This window comes from Dendrobium catenatum, unplaced genomic scaffold, assembly GCF_001605985.2.
Source record: "Dendrobium catenatum unplaced genomic scaffold, ASM160598v2 fragScaff_scaffold_542, whole genome shotgun sequence".
Classification (NCBI taxonomy): domain Eukaryota; kingdom Viridiplantae; phylum Streptophyta; class Magnoliopsida; order Asparagales; family Orchidaceae; genus Dendrobium; species Dendrobium catenatum.
The window spans coordinates 4,359,982-4,386,515 of NW_021319004.1; the positions used below are offsets into that span (position 1 = coordinate 4,359,982).

The 26,534-nt window shown below is 35.3% G+C and overlaps 1 protein-coding gene across 2 annotated transcripts in view; it reads left to right on the top strand.

Annotated features, from left to right (window-relative positions):
* The window catches only part of LOC110101467 (glutathione reductase, cytosolic), a gene marked incomplete at its 3' end in the record, with an annotated part of 43,730 nt that overhangs the window by 8,568 nt on the left and 8,628 nt on the right, over positions 1-26,534 (top strand). For both annotated transcript variants that reach the window (XM_028694743.1, XM_028694744.1), the window contains 6 exon segments: positions 5,338-5,409; positions 12,496-12,699; positions 13,823-13,896; positions 13,993-14,076; positions 24,799-24,886; positions 24,993-25,074. In XM_028694743.1, the coding sequence (XP_028550576.1) occupies positions 5,338-5,409; positions 12,496-12,699; positions 13,823-13,896; positions 13,993-14,076; positions 24,799-24,886; positions 24,993-25,074 (604 nt within the window).

Genomic DNA, 26,534 nt, shown 5'->3' on the forward strand with positions numbered 1-26,534 from the left:
ACCGAGGCCCGCAACAATACAAACCTCCCTTGATACATGTAGGGAATAATCGAGGTGGCTACTCCTATACCTAAATAGATCTGCCGTAATCCTCGTTAGCTCGTCATCTTGAACATTCTCTTCTTTAATATCTCCCCAATTCAACATCAGTGGTATCGAAATGACTAACTCTTGGAGTTCCCAACACATTTGGACAAGGCATTAACCGCCTTGTTTTCTAGCCCTGGCCTATAGTGAATCTCAAAGTTCGAACACAGTAGCTTGGACAATCACCTCTGATGCTCCTCGACCACCATCCTCTGCTCTAGCTTGTACTTCAAGCTCTTCTGGTCGGTCCTGACAATGTAATGTCGACCCAACAAGTAAGGGTGCCATTTTTGAATAGCTAGCATGATGGCCATCATCTCCCTCTCATAAACTGATTTCAACCTAGCTCTTGCTATCAACACGTAGCTGAAGTAGGCTATGGGCTTGTGATTTTGCATGAGCACTATCCTTAATTCATAGCCCGACGCATCAGTCTCTACTACAAACTCTGGCTGAAATCTGGTAGGGCCAGGATCGGTACCATGATCATGGCCTTCTTTAATCTCTCAAAGGCCTAACTAGCTGTCTCTTCCGATAAGAAGCTATCCTTCTTCACATGTTATGTCAGTGGTTAGTTTATGGTGCTGTATCCCCTCACAAATCTCCTATTGTACCCAATCAACCCTAGGAAACCCCCAGCCCTCTTAGATTCCTAAAGAGGCCATTTCAACATTATCTCAATCTTGGCCTGATCAACGACCACCCTCTTCTAGGATACCACGTGCCCCAAGTAATCCACACTAGCCTGTGCAAAATAATATTTCTTCAGGTTGACTTTCTCCGGTAATACCTTTAAAACCACCTTCAAGTGCTCCAAATACTTCTCATCTGACTTATTGTACAACAGGATATCATCAAAGAACACCAGGACAGATTTTCTGAGTTATGGTCGGAAAACCTTGTTCATGAGGGACTGGAATGTAGCAGGGGCATTGATAAGGCCAAACAACATCACTAAGAACTCATATTGTCCCTCATGTGTCTTGAATGCTGTCTTGGGGACATCCTCCTCTCTCATCATGATTTGATGGTACCTAGACTTCAGGTTCATCTTCTTGAATAACATTGCTCCACACAGCTCATCCAATAGCTTATCTATCACTGTAATAAGAAACTTGTCTGGCAACTGACACATTCTCCTTATTCAGGGTTTGGTTATCTACACAATCTCCAGCTTCTATCATTCTTCTTAACCAGTCGAACTGGGTTAGAAAAAGGACTCATGCTATGCTTGATGATCCCCACCTCCAACATTTCCCGGATCAACTTCTCAATCTCATCCTTCTGGATTTGAGGGTAGTGGTAAGGCCTGACACTAATTAGTGACATCTCCTCCCTCAAAGTGATGGCTTGCTCTTACTCTCTCAGTGGTGGCAACCCCTAAGGTGGTTGAAAGTCCTCACTGAACTGTTGTATGAGCAGTTGTACTGAAAGAGGGATGTCCCTCTTTCCTCCCCTTTGATCTCTTCGAATCTCTATAGCTCCCCCAGAAATCCTCCTTCCGCCTCCTGTATGGACCTTACCATGGTTTTGAGAGACACAATGGCTTTGAAGAGCTCTGCATATCCCTTGATCACCACCCTTCTCCCTTCCACCAGCAGTTCCATCATCAGTGTTCCTCAATTGACCCTGGTATCTTGCAAGGTCTACAACCATCTCTTCCCCAGGATGACATCAGTGCTCCCGCTCCCTAACTCCAATGGGAGAAAGTCCTCCCTCACCTAGACTCCCTTTATGGTCAAAATCACCTCCCACACACTCTACCTTCTCCGTCTTCCTAGTGTCCATCATCACCCCATAGCACACTGTGTCCACCAGTTTCGCCCCCAACTGCTCTACGACCTGGTTGGAGATGAAGTTATGGATATCCCCATTATCTATCAACACCACTACCTCTCTCTTCTCTCACTTTCATAATATGATTTAGAGTGAATCCAATCACTGAGTTCAAGGAAGCCTCTACCATGTCTAAATGCAGCTTTTCCTCATCCTCCATCGATGCCTCACTCCCACCTCCTTCCTCAGCTTTCTTGTAATCATAGACGATGAGAACCTAAAGAGTTCAGTCCTTACACCTTTGCCCCGGTGTATACCTCTCATCGCATCTGAAACATAACCATTTTACCAGCCTATCCTGCACCTCCGCTTTTGTAAGATGCTTGAAGTTTCCTCCAGGGTGAACTCCAGTGCCTTTCTCCTTCAGTGCTTCGCTTTGAAATGACACCGTCTGGGTCTCGGTGCCTAGGTCGTAGAGGTACTCCTGTAAGCCCCTTCCATGATTATTGGTTTCTGTCTTTGAGAACCTTCAATATTTTATAGATTTGAGAAGATGCTGACTCTTGCTTCTTCAGTGGTTGTTGTGGTTGGTGTGAAGCCTCCCAAAGGACTTCCTTATTTTTCCTTTGAGGCTGTTGTTTATTACCCATTCGTAATGGTTTAAAACCATTATTGGTGGGGATTTTTGCCTCTACATGAGGCGATTGTTCCTGGATTGTGAAAGGCATCTCCCAACCATTAGCTCGAAAGTGAGCACTATTTTTTTCTCTATTTTTTTATTTTAATCCAATCAACAATGATGTTGCTCCTACTGGCCTCTCCCTCCTATATATTTTCCCCACCCTCTGAGCAAGCTCCATCAACTTTCTCAGCCCTCTAGGTCTTAGTACCCTGAATTCTGCTCGTCTGTCCTCCATAAGCCCATTCTTCAAATTCCCTTCCAACCCTTCCTCATAAATTCCTCTTAGACTTTCCGACAACAGTTCAAACTTCTCCCGATACTCCATGACTATCCCCTCTTGAGTTATGGGATAGAACTATTCGTGGAGGTCATCTTCCCAAAAGGCTCATAAATGTTCCAGCATACACTCCTTAAATGCCCCTTATGAATAGATCGGATATCGAGCCTCTTTCCACTAAAACTAAGTTAGGACCTTTCCCTCCAAACATAGACCCGTCGCCATGAGTTTTTCCCATTTCATCAGCCCAGTGATAGCAAATTAACGCTCCACTCGATATACCCAACCCTAAGTATCTTCTCCTTTAAAGATCGACATCTTTAGCTTCCTCGATCTCGCATCCATACCCGAATGATTTCTCCCTCCGTTAGTTCACCCCGTATAGTGGTGGTGTGATTCCCTCCCTTTCTATCTTGGTTGATTTGGACCCCCTGACTTCGCCCAACCATGGCCGAGTAGTCTCCCAAAGGGTTCGGCCTACCTCGTCCTTACTGTCATTCCTTCAGGATACCTTGATTTGCCCACCAACGGATCCGCCTGTGGCGGTCCTTGATGGAAAACACTCTCCTCTTCATCCTCCTCCTCCAGAATCTCGTTCCCGTTTGGTTCAGCCCTCAGAACCATCGGTGAGGCTTTTGACTGCATTTCGGTCAACTTCTTTATCATGTCTTCCATATTTCCGAAACGGCTCTCTATGGATGAGAAACTCCCTTCCATGCCAGAGTATTTTTCCTCCACTTTGGCCTTGAGATTTTCCATCTCGCCTTCCAACCTTTCCATTTTCTTTGCCGTCATAGGTTCCAAAAAAGCACTATGATACCAATTTGATAGGAAACGCTTCTAGGAATAGGAGAAAACCTTAGCTGAAATTCAATTTCAGTGAACCCAAAACTGTAAACAAGAAAGATCTATTTAATTGATGATAGGAAGAAGAAACAAACCAGATACAATGGATCTTCGATTGGAGAGAAAGATTCGGCTCTCCCAAACTCTAGCTACCCACTAGAGTCCCTTTCTCTTCTTCGGAAAACTCAATTCAGCAAAAAACATCCCATAAAAGTTTACATTGTTCAAATTAAAACAAGGCTTTGCATGGTCTTAAAGAATCTTTGATATCATGTTTTGGCAGATTCATAAAAGTTATGAATTAAGTTGGGTACAAACAAAGCCATGTAGGTCATACTTTCTTCATAAAATACTCCAGTGATAGTAAAATCTTAATTCTCTTCATATATCTTGATAATATAATTGTCACATGTGATGAAAATATAAAAAAACGAGTCTTCGGAAAAACCTTGTTGAAGAATTTGAGATCAAATATTTGGGAAAACTCAAATACTTTTTGAGAATATAAGTTCAATCAGAATAAGTAATATTCCTCTCTAAAAAAAATAAAAAAAAAGAAATAATTGATTGCAAACCTTGTGAAATCTTAGTTTAACAATGTTAAAAATTGGATACAAATGAAAAAGTAGACATGGGATAATAACAAAGATTAGTTCGAAAAATGGTTGGTCTATCTGTCATCCGTCTGCACATCATATTTGCAGTGAGTCTAATTGGTTGATGGGCTATTAATACACTAACATGAAGAGTTATCTTCAGGCTACTTATAGAATCCTCAATTACTTTAAATCAACTCCTAGTAAAAGGATTCTTTATAAAAACTGGATACTTTATAAATTAAATGGTATATTAATGTAGACTATGCATGATCACCAATGGATAGAAGATCCACGATTGAATAATGCATATTTTTGGGAGGAAATTTGATAACATGGAGGAATGAGTAGCAACATTACTATTTTAATATGAATTTAGATACATTGCCTAAGGTAAATTTGTAATTGTAGATTTATGCCATTCAGTTTGAGGTAAATTTTAAAAGATTGTGGGGCTCAAATATCAATCAATCTTTATAGGAGCCTTTGAGTACACGAATTAAAGATTATCGATCCTCTTATGACCCCATGTGCCTCTTCCTATTCTAGTTGCCGGCTCCATTGGCGACATTTTTTCTTAAATAGCTTTAATTTATTTTCATTATAAGCCTTTTGGAGATGCTTATAAACACTTCCATATTTTGTATAGTTTCAAAAAATAAAATTAAAAAAATATTTTTTTTTTCTGCTTTTCTAAAACTTCCATGTTGTAAACCCTACCAATACTGATTATCACATAACAATAAAAGGAAAATTTCCATTGCTTTATCTTTGTTTGAGAAGTAGTTCTCGTATGCCTTCTAATATTTTCTTATCTAGCTCCTTAACTAAGTATGAAAGTAATCCTTATCTATTCTGTGCTACTTCTAGTCTTCTCACGTTTTTAAATTTAAATGACGATGTCTTTTCAGCCTCTATTTCTTCTTGACTAGATTTATTTGTTTCCTTTATGCTACTTGCTATGATATGCATATTAATTTGAATAAAAAAGTTTTCTTTTGTTGGAAATATATATTTAATGATTATTTTGTCATATGCAAGTTGATTCAACTTTTGATGTTCCTTCTTTGCAGGATGCACGAAACTTTGGGTGGGAACTTAGTGATCAAATTGATTTCAACTGGAAAAAGCTTTTGCATAATAAGGTCAATATGTTCTATTTTCTGCATTTGAGCAATTATTTCTATTTGCTTTACTAGTAACGGGAAATGATATTATGAACTGATCATCTCATCTTTGATGATTCAGAAAGGTTACTTCTTATGACTTTATTGGTTAAACATGACATCCATACTCCATAGAAGGTTTATGTGGAAATGATGGGAAACTCCTATCATGTCTTGTCAAGATTAATCCATTAGTCCTGACGTCTGTAAGCTCATTATATGTTCACTTCTTAGCCGCTTACAAAGTTATGATTGTACCCTGTCTTTTTTGAACAATTATTACGTCCTCTGACCTGACATAGAGGTACGTTCGGCCGCCAATAACATATCGCCACGTGTTCTTACTCTTTACCGCGCGGCCCGACGACTTGACCCGGAGCGGAAATATCAATGAAAAAATAAAAAAAAGGAAAATGACTGAAAATTTAAGAATAAAAAATGGATGAAAGGGAAAATCGAAGAGCTGCACCTCTCTCGATGCTTTCTTCGGCCCCACTTTGCCAAACGATGTAATGCTTCGCTCAAATAATTGTCGTTCAACAACCTAATCAATAAAAAGGGCAAATAACTGAAGAAGAGGCACTCACACTTTTAATTTCTCAAAATTCTACTCCATGCCTTTGCCGTTCCAAGCAGCCCCCTAGCATCAAGCCTCCGCCTTCTTCTCTATTGTCGATTGAACCCCAAAACCCACACGAAGATCCAGCCGCTTTCGCCTTTGCTTCGATGCGGCCCAATAGCCCTGCCCGACCAGTCCTAATACGCGAGCCTCGCCCGCGTTTGACGCCTCAACCTAGGCCCTGCACGCCGCAACTCCTCTAACATGCCGCTCTGCCCTTTTTCGAACACTAGAGTCTCCACATTGGTCGACTCTTACAAGCCCGTGAGCCTCCTCTTTGTGATCTCTCTCAACCGAATACCCTCGCCTGTGGTTCATCTCCTGTTTCGCATGAAACCCCACTCAACCTGCCGCTCTGTCTGTGCACCTTACCTGTCTGATCCCCTGTGTTCCGTATGAATAAACCTACCGCCTGAAATACTTAGCTTTATTTCCACTCCACTTACATAATTAGATCAATTGATTGTGTTTTGTTATATGTAGCCTACATAAATCTAATTACTGTTATTCTCCTGATCCTCAAGTCCACTATGATTTCTTTTGAAATTTCGTTTGAACTACAATTAATAATTTAAGTTTTATTTTTCTCAAATAAAATTAAAACTTAAGCAATCGGGAAGAAATTTTATTTAAGACATTGCTCCGTCAATCTTAGACCTGGCCGGGACGATTTCAAATCCAAGACCTCGCACCATCGATCTTAGATCCTGACTGGAGGAAATTTAATTAAAGTGCTTGCGCCGTCGACCTTTGGTCCAGTCTAGATGGTTTTAGATTCAAGACATTGCGCCGTCGACCTTAGATCCAACCGGGAAGAAATTAACAACAAGTGCCATCCCGACCTCCCCGCGAGAGGAGGGGACACCGGGAGGTTGTCAAAATAGCCTTATAAATTATTCAATTGGAGCGCAATTAAATTGAATTTAATTGATTAATCAACCAATTAAATTAAATTTAAATTAATTAATTAATGAAAATTAACTAATTGAAATAATATCAATTAAAAAAAGTTAATTTATGAAAATTAGTTGATAATTAAAATTAAATTGCTTAATTAAAATCAATTAATTAATGAAAATTACATAATTGATTAAAATTAATTAATTATAATTAATTAATGAAAATCCATTATTTAATTAAAATTAATTAATTAAAACCAAATTAATTTATTGAAATTAATTAATGAAAGTTAATTAATTAATAAAAAAATAATTAATTAAAATTAATTGAACTTAATTGATGAAAAGAATTAATTAATTAATTAAAATTAATTGATCAGTCAAATTAATTGGTATTAATTAAAATTTATTGGTTGGTTAATTTAAAAATTCGAGAGCATTAAAAATTGGAGAGCAATTAAAATCTATGAGTTTTAACAATTCAAGAGCAATGGAATTTTAATTTCAATTGGTTGATTAAATTTATCAATTAATCAATTAATGTGGAGAGAGCCACTTCGATAGGTGCTTGTTTTTTGTTTAAATAATATAAAAAAAAGAAAAAATAAAGAGCAATTTGCACTAGTCAACATGTACAACTCAAAATTGGAATTCTCAAACACTCTACTTTCTATACCCTTTACAAACAACTTTCAACTCAACTCTGCATTAGTACTCTTATACACTTTGCTCTCGAAACCCTATACAAAACTCTCAACTCACATACACTATGGTCTCCAAACTCTGCGAATTCTCTAAAACTCTTAATCAACACGAGCTCCTGCAACAACAACAACAACAACAACATCAAGCCTTTATCCCACTACGTGGGGTCGGCTACATGAATCCTTTTTCTCCATTGTGTCCTATTAAAAGTCAAATTCTCATTTAAATCTAATAGAGAAAGGTCATTCCTCTCTTTGTTTGGCTAACTTATACATATATCTTTCTCCCTCTTTAGTATCTAATCTATTATATAAATCACTAAAAGCTAATGCCTTTGCATCGCATATTGCTTTCTTAGCATCCTTACGAGTCACTTTATATATTTCCTAATTATCATAATTTTTAAAATTAAACCAATTTTTATAACAAAGCTTCTTATTTTTAATTTTTTCTTGCACATTAGGATTCCACCACCAACTATTTTTACTATTGGGAGCTTTTCCCTTTGATACTCCAAGGACATCTTTTGCAATATTCTTAATATCACTAGCCACTTTCTCCCACATAATATTAGCATCCTCATGTGACAAAATCTTAAGATCTAAAATCTTATTCCCAAAAATATTTTTGTTAATATTCTTTAAATGCCCCCATTCAATCCTAGAAAATTGTTTTACTTTATTTTTTATTTTGTGTCCCTTTATCTTAAAGTCCAAAACTAATAATCGATGTTGAGTACATAAATTTTCACTCGGAATAACTTAACAATCTTTGCAATCTAAACGATTTAATTTTCTAATAAGAAAATAGTCAATCTGGGTTGTATTATATCCATTTTTATAAGTGATGAGATGCTCATTCCTTTTCTTAAATAAGGTATTAGCAATTAAAAAATCATAAGCTAAATAAAAATCCAATATGATCTTGTCACTTTCATTCGTCGTTCCAAATCCATGGCCACCATGAATGCTTTTAAAATCATCTACCTCTCTACCAACATGTCCATTTAAATCTCCTCCAATAAAAACTCTTTCTTCAAGAGGTATATTTTGTATTAATTCTTCTAAGTCATTCCAAAAATTTAATTTAGAACTCATATCCAAACCTACTTGAGGAGCATAAGCACTTATAATATTAACAATCTTATCATCAACAATAATCTTTAAAGCTATAATTCTATCTCCAATCCTATTAATTTTTATAACATTATCCTTTAAACTCTTATCTATAATAACACCTACACCTTTTCTAGTACGACTCCTACCCGAATATCAAAGTTTAAATTCTAAACTATCAATTTCCTTAGCCTTATCTCAAACCCATTTAGTTTCCTGAATGCACAAAATATTTAACTTCCTATGAATCATAATATATATTAATTCCATTAGTTTTCCTGTAATGGAACCTATATTCCAAGTTCCTATCCTAATTTTAGTTTCATGGACTAGCTTCTTTGCCCACATCCATCCTTGATGTGGGAACCATTGCTTATTTAACACTGCACCCGGGCGCCGGTGCAGCGGCCCTTGCACACTTGTCACTGTATTCAGGTCATACAGCGCGTCGCTTCCAGGGGACGCCCTAGCATTAACACGAGCTCCTGCAACATACAAATAAAATTCATTAGCATCGAAATTAAATTAAAATCAAAATAAATGCTAAAGAACGAAAAAGAACAAGTGTTATGCTAAGCTACAAACATAAAATAAAATAGGTAGATAACTTCTAAGTTAAGTCGGAAGACCCACATTTTAGAAAATTATTAAATAAATTGTAATAATCCTAAAACCCAAACAATCAAATTCAAATTAACGGGAAGCTTAGCCTATAAGACTAGGTTATAAGAACCACTAGTGGGCTACTTCTAATAGAAGTCATAAGACCCGCTATTCGGGCTACTTTCAATGAAAGTTGTAAGTCCCGACCTAACTTTAAACACCCTGGCTACTTGTAATAAAAGTCGTAGGACCCGCTTCAATTCAAATTTTTGGGTAACTTCTAAATGAAGCTAGAAATCTCAAATCAAATCAACTTTTGGGTATTCTAATAGATGTAAATTCCAAAATCTGAATAAAATTAAAATTTACATCTAACCATCTCAGCTTACTTGGGACCGTTGAGAGGAGGCAATCTATGGTTGCTAATCAGATTTGCTGGATGTTACTATCAATGATTGTTAGTGTTGGTTGACTTAAACTTACGATATATCCGGGACTATGGTACTATGGGATCTTGATCGGGTTTACCTCTATTCCCCCCCCCCCCCCCCCCACAATTGAGATTAAAACACCTAAAAATTATTTATCCTTAATCGAGAGTTTTCTCTTAGGCGTTAAGAGGGGTAATTAATTATGAGTGCTTGCACTCATGTGAAGTAAAAACCTAGATCTAACTAAACCTTGACACTACCCTCAGGAGAATCTGGTTAGTTACAATCTCACATAAGAAAAATGAAATCCTATGGCTACGAGGCAGGATTCATGCCGTCACACCATTTTTCTTGAGCCAACACTGATTTCATTTCTGGCTAAGAAGAGGTTACGTGGCTGATATGACCTCATCTTTGAATTGAAGTATTTCCGTTGTGTAGGGGTTTTTCGATTCTGCAAGAATACTATTTTAGTTGTTTACAAGATTACATATTATTCCATAAACCCATTTGTAGAAACACATAGTGTGTAAAAAGTGTCTGCTTCATTTTTAAGTGCCATGGAAGTTAATGTACTTGAAATATCTAAAAATTTTTTGGGAGGATTCAATCACATAACTCAGTGATTGCAGTCCTACAAATGATGGGAATTCAAGCTGCAATTGATCATCCATACATCAGGAAGGGTCCGCCTACACCATCAGAGGTTAGCTAGACAAGATGAAAGAAATTTCTAGCACCCAGCCTGTTACAAATACATGGATCGGTTGCTTCAACATGGGTCAGCAGTAGCAGATGTGTGGCGACCTCAAAGCTGCACCCAAAGACTGACAATTCCAAGGGATAGAAACCGACTACATGATAGGATATCATAAAGCTGTTCTTTCAGTACTATTTGAATATTTGTCTAGTTTAACAAGATATGATCAAATCTTAGAATTTTTTAATATTTATTTCTTAAGCTATCTCTTCCCCTCTTATAGTGAAACATTGCATATTATTTTTAAGTCATTGTAGTTCCCATTTTAATGTATTTGTTACGATGACCCGGTTAGGAGAGTAGAGGTATTAGATTTGACTTATGTTAAGAAAGGTAGGGGTAGACCTAAAAAGACTTGGTTAGAAAATATTAGGAATGACCTTTCTTTATTAGATTTAAACGAGAATTTGACTTTTAATAGGACACAATGGAGAAAAAGGATTCATGTAGCCGACCCCACGTAGTGGGATAAAGGCTTGATGTTGTTGTTGTTGTTGTATGCCTTTAAGTTTTATATTTTTATCTTTTCACACACTTTTCGGTTCGCATCTCCTAAGTTCACATTTTGCTCATTTGTGAGTCTGTTGGCTTTGACATTGAGGCGAGATAAATCACCTAATGAACTAGCGGTATCTTGTTCATGTTTTTTTTTTTTGCATTCATACTTAGGCGGGTCCAGCTAGCTAAAAAATCAATGCCTATAAGTAGGGGAGTTCACATGTCATTTTTGTATAATTTTGACTTCAAGCACACGTAGAAGAGATGATGAGCTTTTATTTGCATATGTTGGCGAGCCATCAAAGTTCATAGTCTTTTTCATTGCTTTAATTTTTATGCTACGTTCTTGGGCATCTTTAGTTTTTTTTTTTTTTAAATATTACAATTTTAATTTATCATTCGCTTATTATTTTATTTATTCTATTTTATAAGCTTAAATATCATGTTAGAAAATCTTTTAATGAAATTTGACATTGCTTTTGCTCAGGTGCAGAACCAGCCTTCATTTTTGGTCGTGTCGGGGAGCGCCGGGGGGGACTTATAAGTAAAAGTGTAGAGATTTTTTTTTTAAAATGAGTAAATATCTTTACAACCAAAGTTTTTTTCAGTGACGCTGCCCTTTTACCTCTATTTGTTCATATCCTTGATCGTTGTACGCTTCACAAATATGTTGGGAGTCTAAGGGGGCAGCGCCCCCTTGCGGGGTTCGCTAACAATAACATCTTTACATAATGTGTTTAATTGTGTTGGGGCAATTGCCTAAAGATTAGTATTTTAAAACTTTTGGGGGGACAATTGCCTAAAAATCTTTGTAAGAAAGATTAAAAAATAGATGGAGGGGGACAAATTACCTAAAGAATCATATAATAATTTTTTTAAAAATTTTTGAGGGGGGACAATTGTCCTCCTAGGCTTATAGTGGATCTGCCCCTGCTTTTGCTCATCACCCTGCCCACACTCTCACTAGGGGGTAGCAAAAATAGGTCATCTTGCCATGACACTAAAGGAGATTTAGGGGCAGCGTGTGGGTCATCTAGCCTAAAAATGTGATCCCACCACACCAACAAAGGGTGCTTTATGGGCTTGTGCGAGTGCATTTTTGCTCATATTTGCATGTTCGTATTAGCTTTAGATGTATAGTTGTATTTGTTAGTGCCAAAATTTATTTAATTTTCTTTAAATATGTGCATGTTGCGCATTGATGGATGCCTTTCAAATATGTGTGCTTTTGGTCTTGTGTAGATAAATTTTTGTGTGTTTAATCTCTATAGATCACACATATGCACACAGGTATGTTGAGAGTATGCATTCACATATATTAATAAATTTTCGCCTACTGTATTTGTATCCAATGGCTTGAAATCTTGATTTATTACCTATCATATCAAATTCTTCATTATGTGGGATTTATTGGCCGCCTTTTTTTTGTCAGTAGACCCAAGAAATTGTAAGACTAAATGGCGTATACAAGCGGTTACTATCCAATGCTGGAGTGACCATCTTTGAGGGAGAGGGCAAGGTTGTTAGTGCTAACAAAGTTGAGGTGATTCAACCAGATGGGTTAAAGCAACAGTATTCGACCAAACATATCTTGATTGCAACTGGGAGTCGAGCTCAGCGTGTTAATATACCCGGTCAGGTTTGTATGACAATTATTGCCTCGTTTTATTCTCTTACTTCTGAATCACATAGCATCTTCTATTATACTCTGCATCCCTGGATGATTCTTAACTCTTTAGTTGCAATCCTATTGTTCAAAACGTGCTAGGGACATCTTCTATGTTCCTTGTTTTCCATCCCATGTTTTTTTGTCATTTTTGTTGCATTTCAGCATGATAGGGTACATTGAATGGATAATTTTTTTACTTGATATTGCAATACGTATTTAAATTGTTCTAGTAACATTGATAAAGTCCCTTGCATTTTCTGTTTCCTGTAAACCTGGGCTTTGATATGTGCATTTACTAAAAATAACCATGATTTGTATTGCCAACGAAAAGCAGGGAACTTCTGACAATAAGGGTAGGGTGTAAAAGGAAATGAATAGAATCCTTATAAAGGATGGAATCTTTGACACGACCAAAGTTTTATAAACATAAAAAATGCAAACAAATTATTTTTGATAATTTGATTTTTCTTATTTATTTTATGATTATTAGGATGTTGTATTCTACGACATTGTTATGATATTATGGCACAACTATTTATCTTCCTTAGACTCCTTCAGTCATATTATTTTAGTGATTATGCATCCATGCTGATGTGTGCTAGTCCTGGTTTGTGGCTCATTTGACGTTCAAATTTAGGCAGATGTGAAAACAGCTTTATATAAATTGCATTGATTGGGCAACTCTTTCAGGGGCTAGGTGCATGAATGCTTCATCTGCTCTAAAAATTGAAAGTCTACTTGGAATTGGAGGCTGCATTTTAAGCTAATGTAAATATCTTCATTTTGAGCATTATGACATTTCTTTTCTATCGGTGAATATTCTGAATGATAATCTTATCTGCCATGTTGGTGATTTCCTACTCTGAAGAATGAAAATTGCATTTTGTTAATGTTCTGTTTAATTGGTGAAGATATTTTTAGCAAGCATTCTGACGAGGAAGAAAATGCATATGCTATCATCGTTTCTAGCTTTTTTGATGCATGCATGAAGAAGTTTATTGTCAGTGTGGTGTCAATAACATCTGTCCTCTTGTTTCTATTTTGTTTTTATATTTATTTGTACCTTTTTTTGAAAAAAAAAAAAACATTGTAGGAGTTGGCGATCACCTCAGATGAGGCATTGAGCTTGGATGAACAACCCAAACATGCTGTGGTACTTGGGGCAGGGTATGATGCAATATTTTAAGTATTTTTCAAATTACCTTAAATAAGCTTTCACATGGTTTCCAACATCATGTATTTTCTTCAATCCTATGTACTCAGGTACATTGCTGTAGAATTTGCTTCAATCTGGCGTGGGATGGGTGCTGAAGTTGACTTGGTCTATAGGAAGGAGCTTCCATTAAGGTCTGTGAATTTGTTATCTCTTTGAGGCAAGTGAGATTATCTATCATGAAGCAAGCGAAGTTCTGGTTATTTCTTGTTTATATTGCCTATTAACTGCCATTGAAAAGCATAATGATATTATTTGAAGAGGATAAACAAGGAATTTAAATACTGGAAATACCAGCACCGTTTTCTCAACAATAGATCGTATTCCATGAATGTTATAGCTCAATTTAGCTACAACAATTACCTATAAAATGTATTTATCTATCAATAAGATCATCAGAGCTTATAAATTTGATAACACTTGCTAACGGTATCAGGGCATCTAGGCCTAAGGAGAGATAAAAGTAAAAAAAAAAAAAGAGTGTTGATTTTCTTCCTATCAATTCTGATGTCAACAATCCCTCATGCGTAAAGGTATTAAATGCATGACAAACTCACCACAATGTATAAGTTCTTGTACGTATTCTTTTTTATGCGATGGGGCAATCTTGTATTTGCAATTTTTTTTGTGTAGGTGAAAACTTATTCTATGTTTTTCTTGGCATGTTGGGGAGAAAACCCTTACATGTTTTTTTTTGCGAGGTGGGATAAATATTAGGGTCACAAAAAAAATGGACACATATACATTTTTCTTAACTCGGCGGGGAAATCAAATTCTGCATTTTTGTGGCATGTACAAAGATCCATACACCTTTTTTTGTGTGGTGGGTGTAGAAGATTAGGTCATGCTGTTTACACCTGTTGACGGAATTAAAAATAGAAATATTTTTTTTGGAAGATAACAAAACACACACATCGGTTTAGCTCAATTAATATTAAAAAAAAAAGAGGAGAAAAGGAAAATCGGAATCAGCCGAACAAATGCATTGTTCTGGGAAGCAACATATTCCTTCAATAATTCAGTCAATAAAAAGGGCAAAGAAATTGAACAAAGTAGACTTACACTCTCTGTTATGTTTCCTGTTCTTTCTAAACCCGTACGCTTTAGATGCTCCTCCATGTCCGATCTCAAGCCTAACTTCTCACCACGCAAGCACACTCCGACTACACTCGTCCGACCGAACCCTTACATGCATCCGCACCCAACCCGCACCTACCAACTCCTGCGTTTCCAAACCTATAGTGATAGCCCACGCCATCGCACTGGTCGATTCATGCGCATTCCCCAACCACCGTTCAACCCTGCTTGCTATGTGCAATCTCCCACGTGCTTCCGACCTAGCTCGCACGCGAGCCCGCGTGTCCGTTTTGACCCAGGCTTCCCCCTCCTTAGGCTTCGTCCCCGTGAGCACTCAATCCAATACTCTTCTCCGGCTCGAATCCTGCAAATGATATGTTCCTCCGATCTGGTAGCCCAGGCCCGTTCCGCCTATATTAGTTTACTTTGCGTAAGCACTGCACAAGCATTGTCTCTACTGCTTGTGCATTCAAAGTGAAATATATCTGCTTGTGTTCTCCTCTCCAGTGCACTCAAATAAAATATAATTCAGACCACCAAATATTACATTGTGCGTGAACAACCATGGCAACCAACTGCAATGGTTTAATTAATTAAAATTGACTACCATATAATTAAATGGAGTTTAATTTAGACAATAAATAGACATGCAATTCCAAGAATTGTGCCGTCAATCTTTGATCCGGGCAGGAAAGTTCAAAATCGAAGACCCGCGCTATCGATCTTTTTGATCCAAGTGGTGAAAATTTTAATCCGAAGACCTTACGCCGTCGATCTTTGATCTGGTTAGGATTATTTTTAGTTCGAAGACCCCGCACTGTTGCTCGTTAATTCGGGCGGGTATAAACCATGGCTAGTGCCATCCTGACCGCCCTCGCGTCGAGGGAACGACTGGAGGTTGCCGAAATTGCCCTGGGAGGTAGCCGAATTTTCAGGAGCTATTGGAGAGTAGTTTTTGAGAAGTTTTAAATAATTAATTCAATTAATACATTTAAGAATCAATTAATTTATTTAAAACAATTAATTTAATCATTACAAAATAACTCATTTCATTTAATAAATAAAATAATGAATTTTAAAGTAAAATTAAAATTAATTCATTTAAACTCTCATTTAATTAATTGATTAAATTCAAATCAAAATTAAATACTTTAATTAATTAAAATAAGATTAAAATTTATTTAATTCATAACTGACATTAAAATTAAATTAAATTGATTGAATAAATAACTTGAAAATATTCATTTTCTTTAATTAATATAAGAATAAACTAATTAAAATATGTAATTAAAATTTATTAATTATTTTAAAAATAACTTTGAATTTTTATTACAACGAGAAATTTAATAATATATTTAATTCAAAAATTAATTTAAAATCTAATTATTTGATTAATTATATAATTTGTAACTTCCTTTAATTCTTTTAATCAATTAATTAAAAATAAATTAATTGACCAATTTAAAATTCATTTAATTGATTGAATAAATAATATAAATGAGATAAATTGCAATAAGAGAAAATTATATTCACTCTAATAATCCTAAAATAACTCACACCAACTAAACAACCAAATTTCTAAAACTCAAACTAAAAAAACTAAAAAACACTAAACGTTAAATGCAAAACTCACAAAACTCTCAAACAAAAAAAAATCTAAAAACTCTCCAAATGCTCTTGGGCAAGCTCTGAAGGAGCACGAATTTCTGTAAACAAGTAAACAAAACTCATTAGTACTGAAGTTAAACTTCTAAAACAAGAAAATGCAGAGTACTAAAAAACTAAACAGCTAAAGCAAGAAAAGACAAAGTACTAAAATACTTGCTATCTAAAGCAAGAAAAGACAAAGTACTAAAAAACTAAACAGCTAAAAGCAGGTATTGAAAGTAAATTAGGTATTGAAAGAAAAAAAAAAGCAGGGTACTGTAGCAAAAACACTAGTGTCAAGTTAGAGCCACTAGTAAACTACTGAAAATTAAGGCTAGTGTCAAGCTACCAAAAATTGCAAACTAAAATACTTGCTATCTAATCCATCCTAAACTAAAACAATTAGGCTACTTTCAAAAGGAAGTAGTAAGTCCTATAAACCTACATGCAGCCTTACTATAGAGCTAGGTTGTAAGACTCACCATTAGGTCACTTCTAAATACAAAAGTCACAAGACTTACCCAAGTAAACCAAGCAACTTCCAATGAAAGTCATAATACCTATTATTTAGAAAACTTCTAAATGAAACATCAAACCCTCAACCAAAATAAAACGTGCAGTTTAGCCTATAGGACTAGGTTGTAAGACCAACCAACAAACAACTTCTAAGTGAAGCAAGAAGACCTACACATTAGGGAAACTTATAAGTGAAATACAATAACTCTAAACTCAAACAAACAGACTACTTCATAAGGGAAGTCATAAGTCCTATCTAAACTAAACTAAATGGACAGCTTAGCCTAGAGGGCTAGATTTTAAGACCCACGAACTAGCAACTTTTAAGTGAAATCATAAGACCCCCTAACTTATAAATAAAGAAAAAAAATCCTAAAATCCAAACAAAACTTAAAGGCAACTTCCATAGGTTAGCAGTAAGACCTACCCAAATAATTAAAATAAATCAAATAGCTTAACCTATAGGGCTAGGTTATAAGACCCACCATATGACTATTTCTAAATACAGATGCCGTATGACCGATCAAAATAGCTAGGCATCTTCCAAGTGAAGTTGTAAGATCTACTATTTGGAAAACCTTTACAAGAAATGAGGAACCTTCAACTAAACTATGAGACTACTTCTAAATATGGAAGCTGTAAGACCTATCAAAACAACCAAACATCTTCCAATGGAAGTTGTAAGACCTGCGATTTGGGTAAACTTCTACAAGAAGTGGAAGCCAAATTAAACATACGGTAAACTTTCATTGAAAGTCGTAAGACCCATTTCTAAATTCTTTGGGCAACTTCCAATGGAAGTTGTAAGACCCATTCCAAATTAAACCTCCGGGCTACTTCCAACGGAAGCTGTAAGCCCCGAACCAATTCAAACAAATGGGTAATTTCTAAATGAAGTCATAAATCTTAAACTAAATCAACTATGGGGTATTTTAATAAATGTAAATTCGAAACTTCGTTAAAATTACAACTCACTCATAATCACTTCAGTTTATTCTGGATTCTTGAGAGGAGAAAACTCATGGCGGCTAATCAGATTTTTTGAACACTACGATCAATGATCACTAGTATTAGTAGACTAAAACCTACGGTATACGCAGGACAACAGAAACATGAGATCTTGATCAGGTTTACTACAATTTCCCCTGCAATTGAAACTAAAAATACCTAATATTATTCATCCTTAATCGAGAGTTCTCTCTTACGCGTTAAGAGGGGTAATTAACTCTGAGTGTTTGTGCTCATGGGAAGTAAGAACCCATATCTAACTAAACCCTGACACTTCTCTAAGGGGAAATCTGGATAATTACATTCTAATTTAAGGGAAATGGAATCCTATGTATACAAAGCAGGTTTCATGCCAACACCGTTTTTCTTGACTAAAAGACACATGTACACACACCTTTTTTGGCGTGGTGGATAGACCTAACATTCCTTGATTTCCCCCTATACTTGAGGGATGTTATAAGGCTGTTGAAATTCTACCAATATTTTAACTTATTAGATTAACATGGACATAAGAACAATACAAAAATAAAAATGGACTAAATATAAAATTAAAAAAATCAAAAGAATGAGAACAAAGTTACAAATATTGAATCAAAATAATAAAAGAACTAGACACAATAACTTAATAAAGAACTCATTTAAGGATAAGTGCAAAACTTACTCCAACAAGACACTGTGGACTCCCAAAATTAACCAAGTTATCCTTCCTATTTATAGGAGGAAGAATGATTTCCCATGGAACCCACCACACGAAAATACAATCACATATGGACGAAAATTATGATAGCTTAGAATGCACAAAAGACGCCAACTCGTGAAAATCATAACGGGATCCACAACACAAAAACACAATTGGATAGAATGTGATCCTTAGAAGCTTAAAAATAAAATATTGCTCGCTTCCTATCTAGATATTTTTCAAATCATGTACATGCATAGCGAGACAATTTCAATACTTTATTAAAATGCTTTGCGAAACACGCAAATGGGTAATGTAAATGTCTGAAAAGCATGCAAATGTGTCGTGCATATACACTTGAAAAGTGTTTAAGTTCATTGTAGAAATGCATAAAAAACTTGCAAAGACTGTGTAAAGACACTGAATGTGTGTGCACCAATCAAGAGTTAAATCTAACTTGCTAAAGTAAAATTGTCTGCATGTGGTCCGACAAAGTTTAAGTGCATGTATTTGAAGTTTGAGAATGTTGTGTTGACCATAAATAAGAATGAACTTAAATTTCCTCCACTCCAAGATGCGTTTAGATGTTTTTTTAAAAGATTAGCAGTTATTTAAAATTTCAAACTTATTCTTAAAATTCAACTCAAATTTGTCAAACGTGCACACTCTCGAGTGGGCTGCTTCACTTTTATGGTAGAGTTGTTAGTCCCACTTTATATTCTAATTCTCCTCACACAAATAGGAGTTGATGAGACTAATACCTCTATGATGGGTGTGGTAACGGTATATTATAATCAACGAGGCGGCCTATTTTTAAAATTGCACAATATGAGGCTCGCTTTGAGGCCCGCCTTTGCGCAATTCCAGTAAAAAATGCCTCGATGCTTACGCCTCGAGTTTTTTTATGAGACTTGCGCCTCAACTTGGTTGAGGCCCGCCTCGCCTCATTGGCATGAGGCTTACGCTTCATGTTTTATATATTAAAACTTACATAAATATTGAAGTAAATGCCCGACATTGGATTCTATAGGAGATGAGGAAGGGGAGAGAACAATTCACCATAATGATGATTCAAATGAAGAATATTGCAAGGATGCTAATATTGTGTGGGAAAAAGTGGCTAGTGATATTAAGAATATTGCAAAAGATGTCCTTGGAGTATCAAAGGGAAAAGTTCCCAATAGTAAAAATAGTTGGTGGTGGAATCCTAATGTGCAAGAAAAAATTAAAAATAAGAAGCTTTGTTATAAAAATTGGTTTAATTTAAAAATTCTGATAATTGGGAAATATATAAAGTGGCTCGTAAGGATGCTAAGAAAGCAATATGCGATGCAAAGACCATAGCTTTTAGTGCATTATATGAATAGATTTAGATAACTAAAGAGGGAGAATGATATATGTATAAGTAGCCCAAACAAGAGATATGAGAGTAAGGATTAGTCAAGTGGAAGTGTATTAAAGATTGAAGATCAAAAAATACTTTTCTTAGAAATGATATTCAACAAGTCTATGGGATGAGATATTGCTAAACTTTTTAATGAAGATTTTGAAGAATAAGAATTGAACGTTATAGTGACCTTAGCACCTAGATGAAAATAAAGATTTATGTTTTATCGGCGTATTAGCTAAAAACTGAAGTTAGAGAGGCTTAAAGAAAATGAAGGGTGGAAAAGCTGTTGACCTGTGATATTCCAATGAGCAGGTGGAAAATGACTTAGGGAGATGAAGAATTTCATGGCTTACTAAACTTTTTAAACTATTTTGAAGACTAAGAAGATTTGCCAAATGAGTTGGAGGAATGAGTGTGTTAATTCCTATTTTAAGAATTAAAGGTTACTGCACAAATTGTGTATATATAGACGGTACTTAAGTTAATGTGTCATACTTTAAAATTGCATATGGAAAGCGAGTTATTGACGAGACAATATTGCTGCAGTAGATAACAATGTTTCTCAAAATCAATTTGGATTTCATGCCGGGTAGGCTCGTACTATGGAAGAATTTAAAAAAAAATAAAAACTAAACCAACACTTTTTATTAGAGGTTTGATGGAGAAATAAAATAGAGTAAGGAATAAGGAGGATCTACATATGTTGATATTTATTGATTTAGAAAGAAAGAAGCATATGATAAGTTTCAAGAGAAGTTGCCTATGGAGAAGTCTGAAAAAGAAGAATCAATAATGCTTATATTCAAAATCATTCAAGATATGTATGCAGAGTCCTATTACTTGTGTTCAACACAAGTGGATTGACCAAGTATTTCCCTATTTCGTTTGGTTACATCAATGGATCAGCCTTAAGCTCCTAATCTTTTTGCCTTTAGTCATGATGTTCTCACAGATATTTGCAAGAGGATGCTACCTTGGGTGTGTATGCTTTTTGCTGATGGGATATTCTTCTTGTTGATAAGACTAAGGAGCGGAGTTGAAGAGTTAAACTTGAAACTCTATGGCGTCAACCTTAGAGTCTATAAGGTTTTCGCTTGAGTGATTCTAAAACGGAATATATGGAGTGTTACACCTTTAAAGTAGTAATAGATCCTATGATGGGATTGTGACTTTGGACGATCAAGTCATTAATAATGAGTACACGTTTTAGATATCTTGGATCTTATTGTTCAGAGTGAGGTGGAAACTTAGATGGGGATATCTATCAGCAGAATTTCAAGTGGTATGTTTGAAGTGGAGGTAATGCATCGGCTTTTGTTATGTATAGAGATGTACCCCTCAAAACTTAAGGGATAAATTCTATAAGTATGTAGTGGAAGGCCTATGCAATGCTTTTATGGTGCCGAATGTTTTGGCTTACAAGAGAAGCATTAATACTAAGTTAAGTGTATATGGCAAGAATGAGGATGCTTAGGTTGGATTGAGTGGCTTTACCCTCTAGAGATAGATACGAAATATCATATACGTGAAAAGGTTGGAGTTAAGCTCAGATAGAAGATAAGATTAAGAGAAAGTCGCCTTAGATGAGTTTGGTCTACATAAAAACGGCGGCCTGCGAACTGAACCCGGTTAGGAGAGTAAGAGGTATTAGATTTGACTTATGTAAGAAAGGTAGAGGTAGACCTAAAAAGACTGGTTAGAAAATATTAGGAAATATGACTTTCTTTTTTAGTTTAAACGAGAATTTGACTTTTAATAGGTCACAATGGAGAAAAAGGATTCATGTAGCCGACCCCACGTGATGGATAAAGGCCTTGTTGTGTTGTTGTTGTTGATGATTCAAATGAAGAACACATTAGTGATGACAGTGCTTATGACTTATGAGTTCTTATGTGATATATCATTGCTATTTATTTTTGGAAATTGGAATTATATGTTAATGAAAAGAATACTGGGATTTGGGAATGATAGAATATTGAGTTGAACTATATTTCATGTTGTCTTATTATAGAGATATTTTGATTTCACTTCATATCTTATGCTTTTTTATGTTTTATATTATTCACTCATTAGTATATAAAAAATTATCATTTTATGTTTACTGATTTTAAGGCTTACGCCTCAAAACGCCTTGAGGATTACGCCTCGCCTCATGAATGAAAAACGCCTCAATACCCGAATGTGCAATTTTAAACATTGTATTCTATTAAGAGTCAGATTCTCATTTATATCTAATAAAAAATGTAATTTCTAATACTTTATCATCATGTCTGTTTAGGTCTACCTTTACCTCTATTAACATAGGTTAAATCTAATACATCTACTCTTCTAATTGGTCATCGAAAGGCCGATATTTATGTGACCAAATCATCTAAGACGACTCTCTCTATTCTTATTTTCCACTTTAGCTACTCCAGCCTTTTCACGTATATACTTGTTTCACATTCTATCGCTTAAGAGTGAAACCGCTCATCCACTTGAGCATCCTCATCTTTGCAACACTTAATTTTATGCTTCTCTTTTAATGGCCAACACTCTACTCCATTAAACATTATAGGACCATCTTATAAATTTTTCCATAAGTTTTAGGGATACTTTTCTGTCACACAACATGCATGTTGCATTTCTCCACTTTAACTATTCAACTTGAATTTTGCTATTATTATCCCGATCTATTTCTCCATCACTTAGAACAATTGACCCGAGATATCTAAAAGAAAAATATAAAATATTCAACTAAAATTTACCTCCAAAACTTAAACCAAATATCCATTCATTCTCCACATCAATTCAATGAGAGTGATATATTTACAATAATATCGATTAATAAAAAGCTAACGTCATGTTGAGTGTATCACTATGATCATTTTGAAAAGATCTTTTGCCAGTTTGAACATGTGACATGCCTTCTATTTATGAATAATGGTTGATCAGTTCCCTTTGATATAATGATTTCATTGTAAAATGACATCATTAAATGACGGTCAAGGGTGCAACCCAGATGTTCCTAAATATCTTAGCCATTTGAGTTGTGAATCATAAGGTGCACTTGATTAAACACAAAGCTATGCGTTAGCTAAGTTTGAGGTAAAGTTATTTCCTTAGACAAGCATGCACCTTAGATTTACAAGGTCCTATTAATTGACATAGTCCATGGTTGCCGATGAAGATCCTTCAGGTTGCGTCTCTTATATCTACTTAGTAGATTAAGGTTCACCACAACCCGTAATGATGGAATCACGGGATGTTAATCTTGCTCGTCATATTTTCCCTTACATCCACCTTAAAATAACGATGATGTATTTTCCTCAATTCTAAATCAAATTGCTACTATATTCTAAGCACTTCGCATCTATAGATTGACCTTATTCAAAAGTTCTCAATCATCATTAAGAGGATTAATTAATCATAAGAGGTTGCGCTTATGGGAAATCTACAATAAGATTATAAAGTTCTCGCAAAATGTGGTTAAATTCTCGGAGTAGTGTCTTATCTATAATTCAATATGTTTTTTGAAAATTCGACAAGAATAAACTTTCTCAATAGATCCGAGTGCGATTGAGAACTTACATGCATGTCTATAATATGATCAAAAGAGCTAACCCTAACAAAAGAAACTCTGGAGGATGATTTCTTTAATTCTAGGCCTTAAATCAATAAACAAAGGCATATTAAAACATTTTTCAGATTTTGCATAATGAGGGCTAATCTTCAAACTTCACTTTTTGTTAATAAGCATAAGAAGAAGTGCTAATTTATACATCTTTAGCGAATCTTAACAAGAACACGGGCCAGAGACAATTAAAAGAGTTTAGCAGTAGTAGCACCCCCTTGTATCGGTTTGCTAAAAAATATTCCCAAAGAATATAATGTGGATTGGTTGATGTAGATCCATGGATAAATTGTTGGATCACTTAATGACGTTTGACGAATAGGATTTAGTAAAGATGAAGAACGTGTTGGAGCCATGATGTCACCTTTGGGAAGCACCGATAAAATAGGAAAAGTAATCTTATGAAGTGAGATGGAAGAACGGCTACATTAAGGAAGCTGGAGCAAGTCACCATCGAAGTTACCTAGAACTCATGAATGAGAACTAAGGACAGTCAAAGTGGCCTGTGATGAATTGGTGAGATGGACACACTAGAGACGATAGTTCGAGTGGAATGACTTAGATGATGTGTTGCAGGCAAGTGGAAGCAGCGCAAGCTAGTGAACGGTTTTGAGCAAGCATAGGCGTGGTCCAATGCGCACTCAAACAAGCTCAAGAAGCCTGCAAGCGAGAGCAAGGACACCGCTAGGCTGTGTTGGGATTCCCCCGAGGATGCCAGCGGATGTGAGATGCTTGTGACAGTGTGGGGCGGACGCTGTCCCAACGAAGCATGCAATGAACTACAACAAGATTTTGGAGTTTCCTGCTAGATTTATCTACTCATTATCTTATCTTGAGTGGGTTTCATTTTGTACATATTCTTGTTAAGTGATCCAAGCATTACTTGTTGATCTCTTTGTTTTATGTGCTTTATTAAACTTGCGTAGGGGTTTTGATGATGAAATGAGAGCAGTGGTTGCCAAAAATCTTGAAGGAAGGGGAATTAGATTACACCCTGGAAAGAATATACAAGAGGTGAATTATTTCCTAAAAGGATGTTTTAATCAAAATATTATATTTTCCTGCTGATTTCTTTCTCAATATCGGGCATTCCCTTTCTAAAATTTCTAAGCTGCTTCAGTTAAGTAAAACAGAAGAGGGCATCAGAGTTTTGACGGACCACGGAGATGTGATTGTGGCTGATACTGTCTTGTTTGCTACAGGTAGAATGTTATTTTTTGTTTGAGATTCAATTCTATTTACGTTTCAATATACAATTCCTTGAAATACTTAACCTTTAGAATGACAGGGTAATCTTTTTTTCATTTTTTTTATAGCCATGTTAGAATTCGATCAATCACCGGTCTTTTATTCTGTGTGTTAACAAGATGGAAAATCCTTTAATAATATATTCAGTGATTGTAATTGTTTAACTTTTTGTATTCATTTTTTTAAATCTTGAAATGATATGCCTGCAAATATATTCTTACTTTGCATTCTCTATAAATAATACCGTATATTCTTTAGCTATTTCTTTGAGGTTTTTGACATGTGTGCCAGAAGCTGCTGTTTCACAATGATACGAGGACTTATCATTGCATGAATGATAGGAAATATTATTTTACAAATAAATAAATCGCATAAATATCTGTGGAGTTATACTTGAGGTGTTAATTGGGCAAATCTTTTTGCACAACTTTTACGATGCCATCTTTTGTCTAGCACTTTTCTCTCCCTAAATCTATTTTCAACATGATTTCAGCTATGGGTGAAGCAATTGCACTTTCAACAAATATTATTAGAATCCTTTTTGTGTTTTTTAGAGCTCTCGCAAAAGGCGCCAATTGGTGAATATGTTTCCATGTATGAAGAATTTTAATTTCTTATATTATTTGAGTAGGGTTTTTTCTTAAAAAAATTGAAATAACCTTTGCATTAAAGTGTAGATAACCAATAAGTTGGAAGAGGTGCCCATTTTGGGCAAAATAAATGTATTGCCACTGATTCGCTTTAATGTTTCTGCAGACAAATCTATACAGCTAACATTAACTATCTCAAAAGATACATTAATGCCACACTATCGACTTGAAAAAAAAGAAACTATTTATTTTCATAATCAAACTCAACATAGGGAATGTGAAATTTGTCCCGAAAGATAAAATTCACATTCGCCTACTGTTTTAATTTTGAAATTAACCAAGAAATAAGATTTAGTCTACCCAAAATTTTTTCTTATAGGGTTTATTTATACCGGGTTATAGACTTTCTATATAGTTAATTACATCTCCAAAAATAACACTCTTGATTAAAGTGAGGATTAGACTATTTAAATATATGAAAATTTAATTAAAAATTCAGTTTAGAGGCTTGAAAATTGATTTATCATTTTAGAAGAAAATTATAAATTTAAAATTTATTTAGGATTTAGAGAATACATACTAAGGGGTATATAATCTGGACTTATACAGCTAACATCCTAGAAATCAATCAATGCCTTATGCATGCAATACATGATGACTTTATCCTAACGAGTCAATAATTTTAATTCAGGAATTTAAATTTAGGCTATATAAAATATGCAAATGAATCTAGCTAACGTCATATATGTTGTATGAAACAAAAGCATAAATAAAATTTTTTATTCATGTACCTGAAATATAAATACATCCAAGGATCTTGTTAG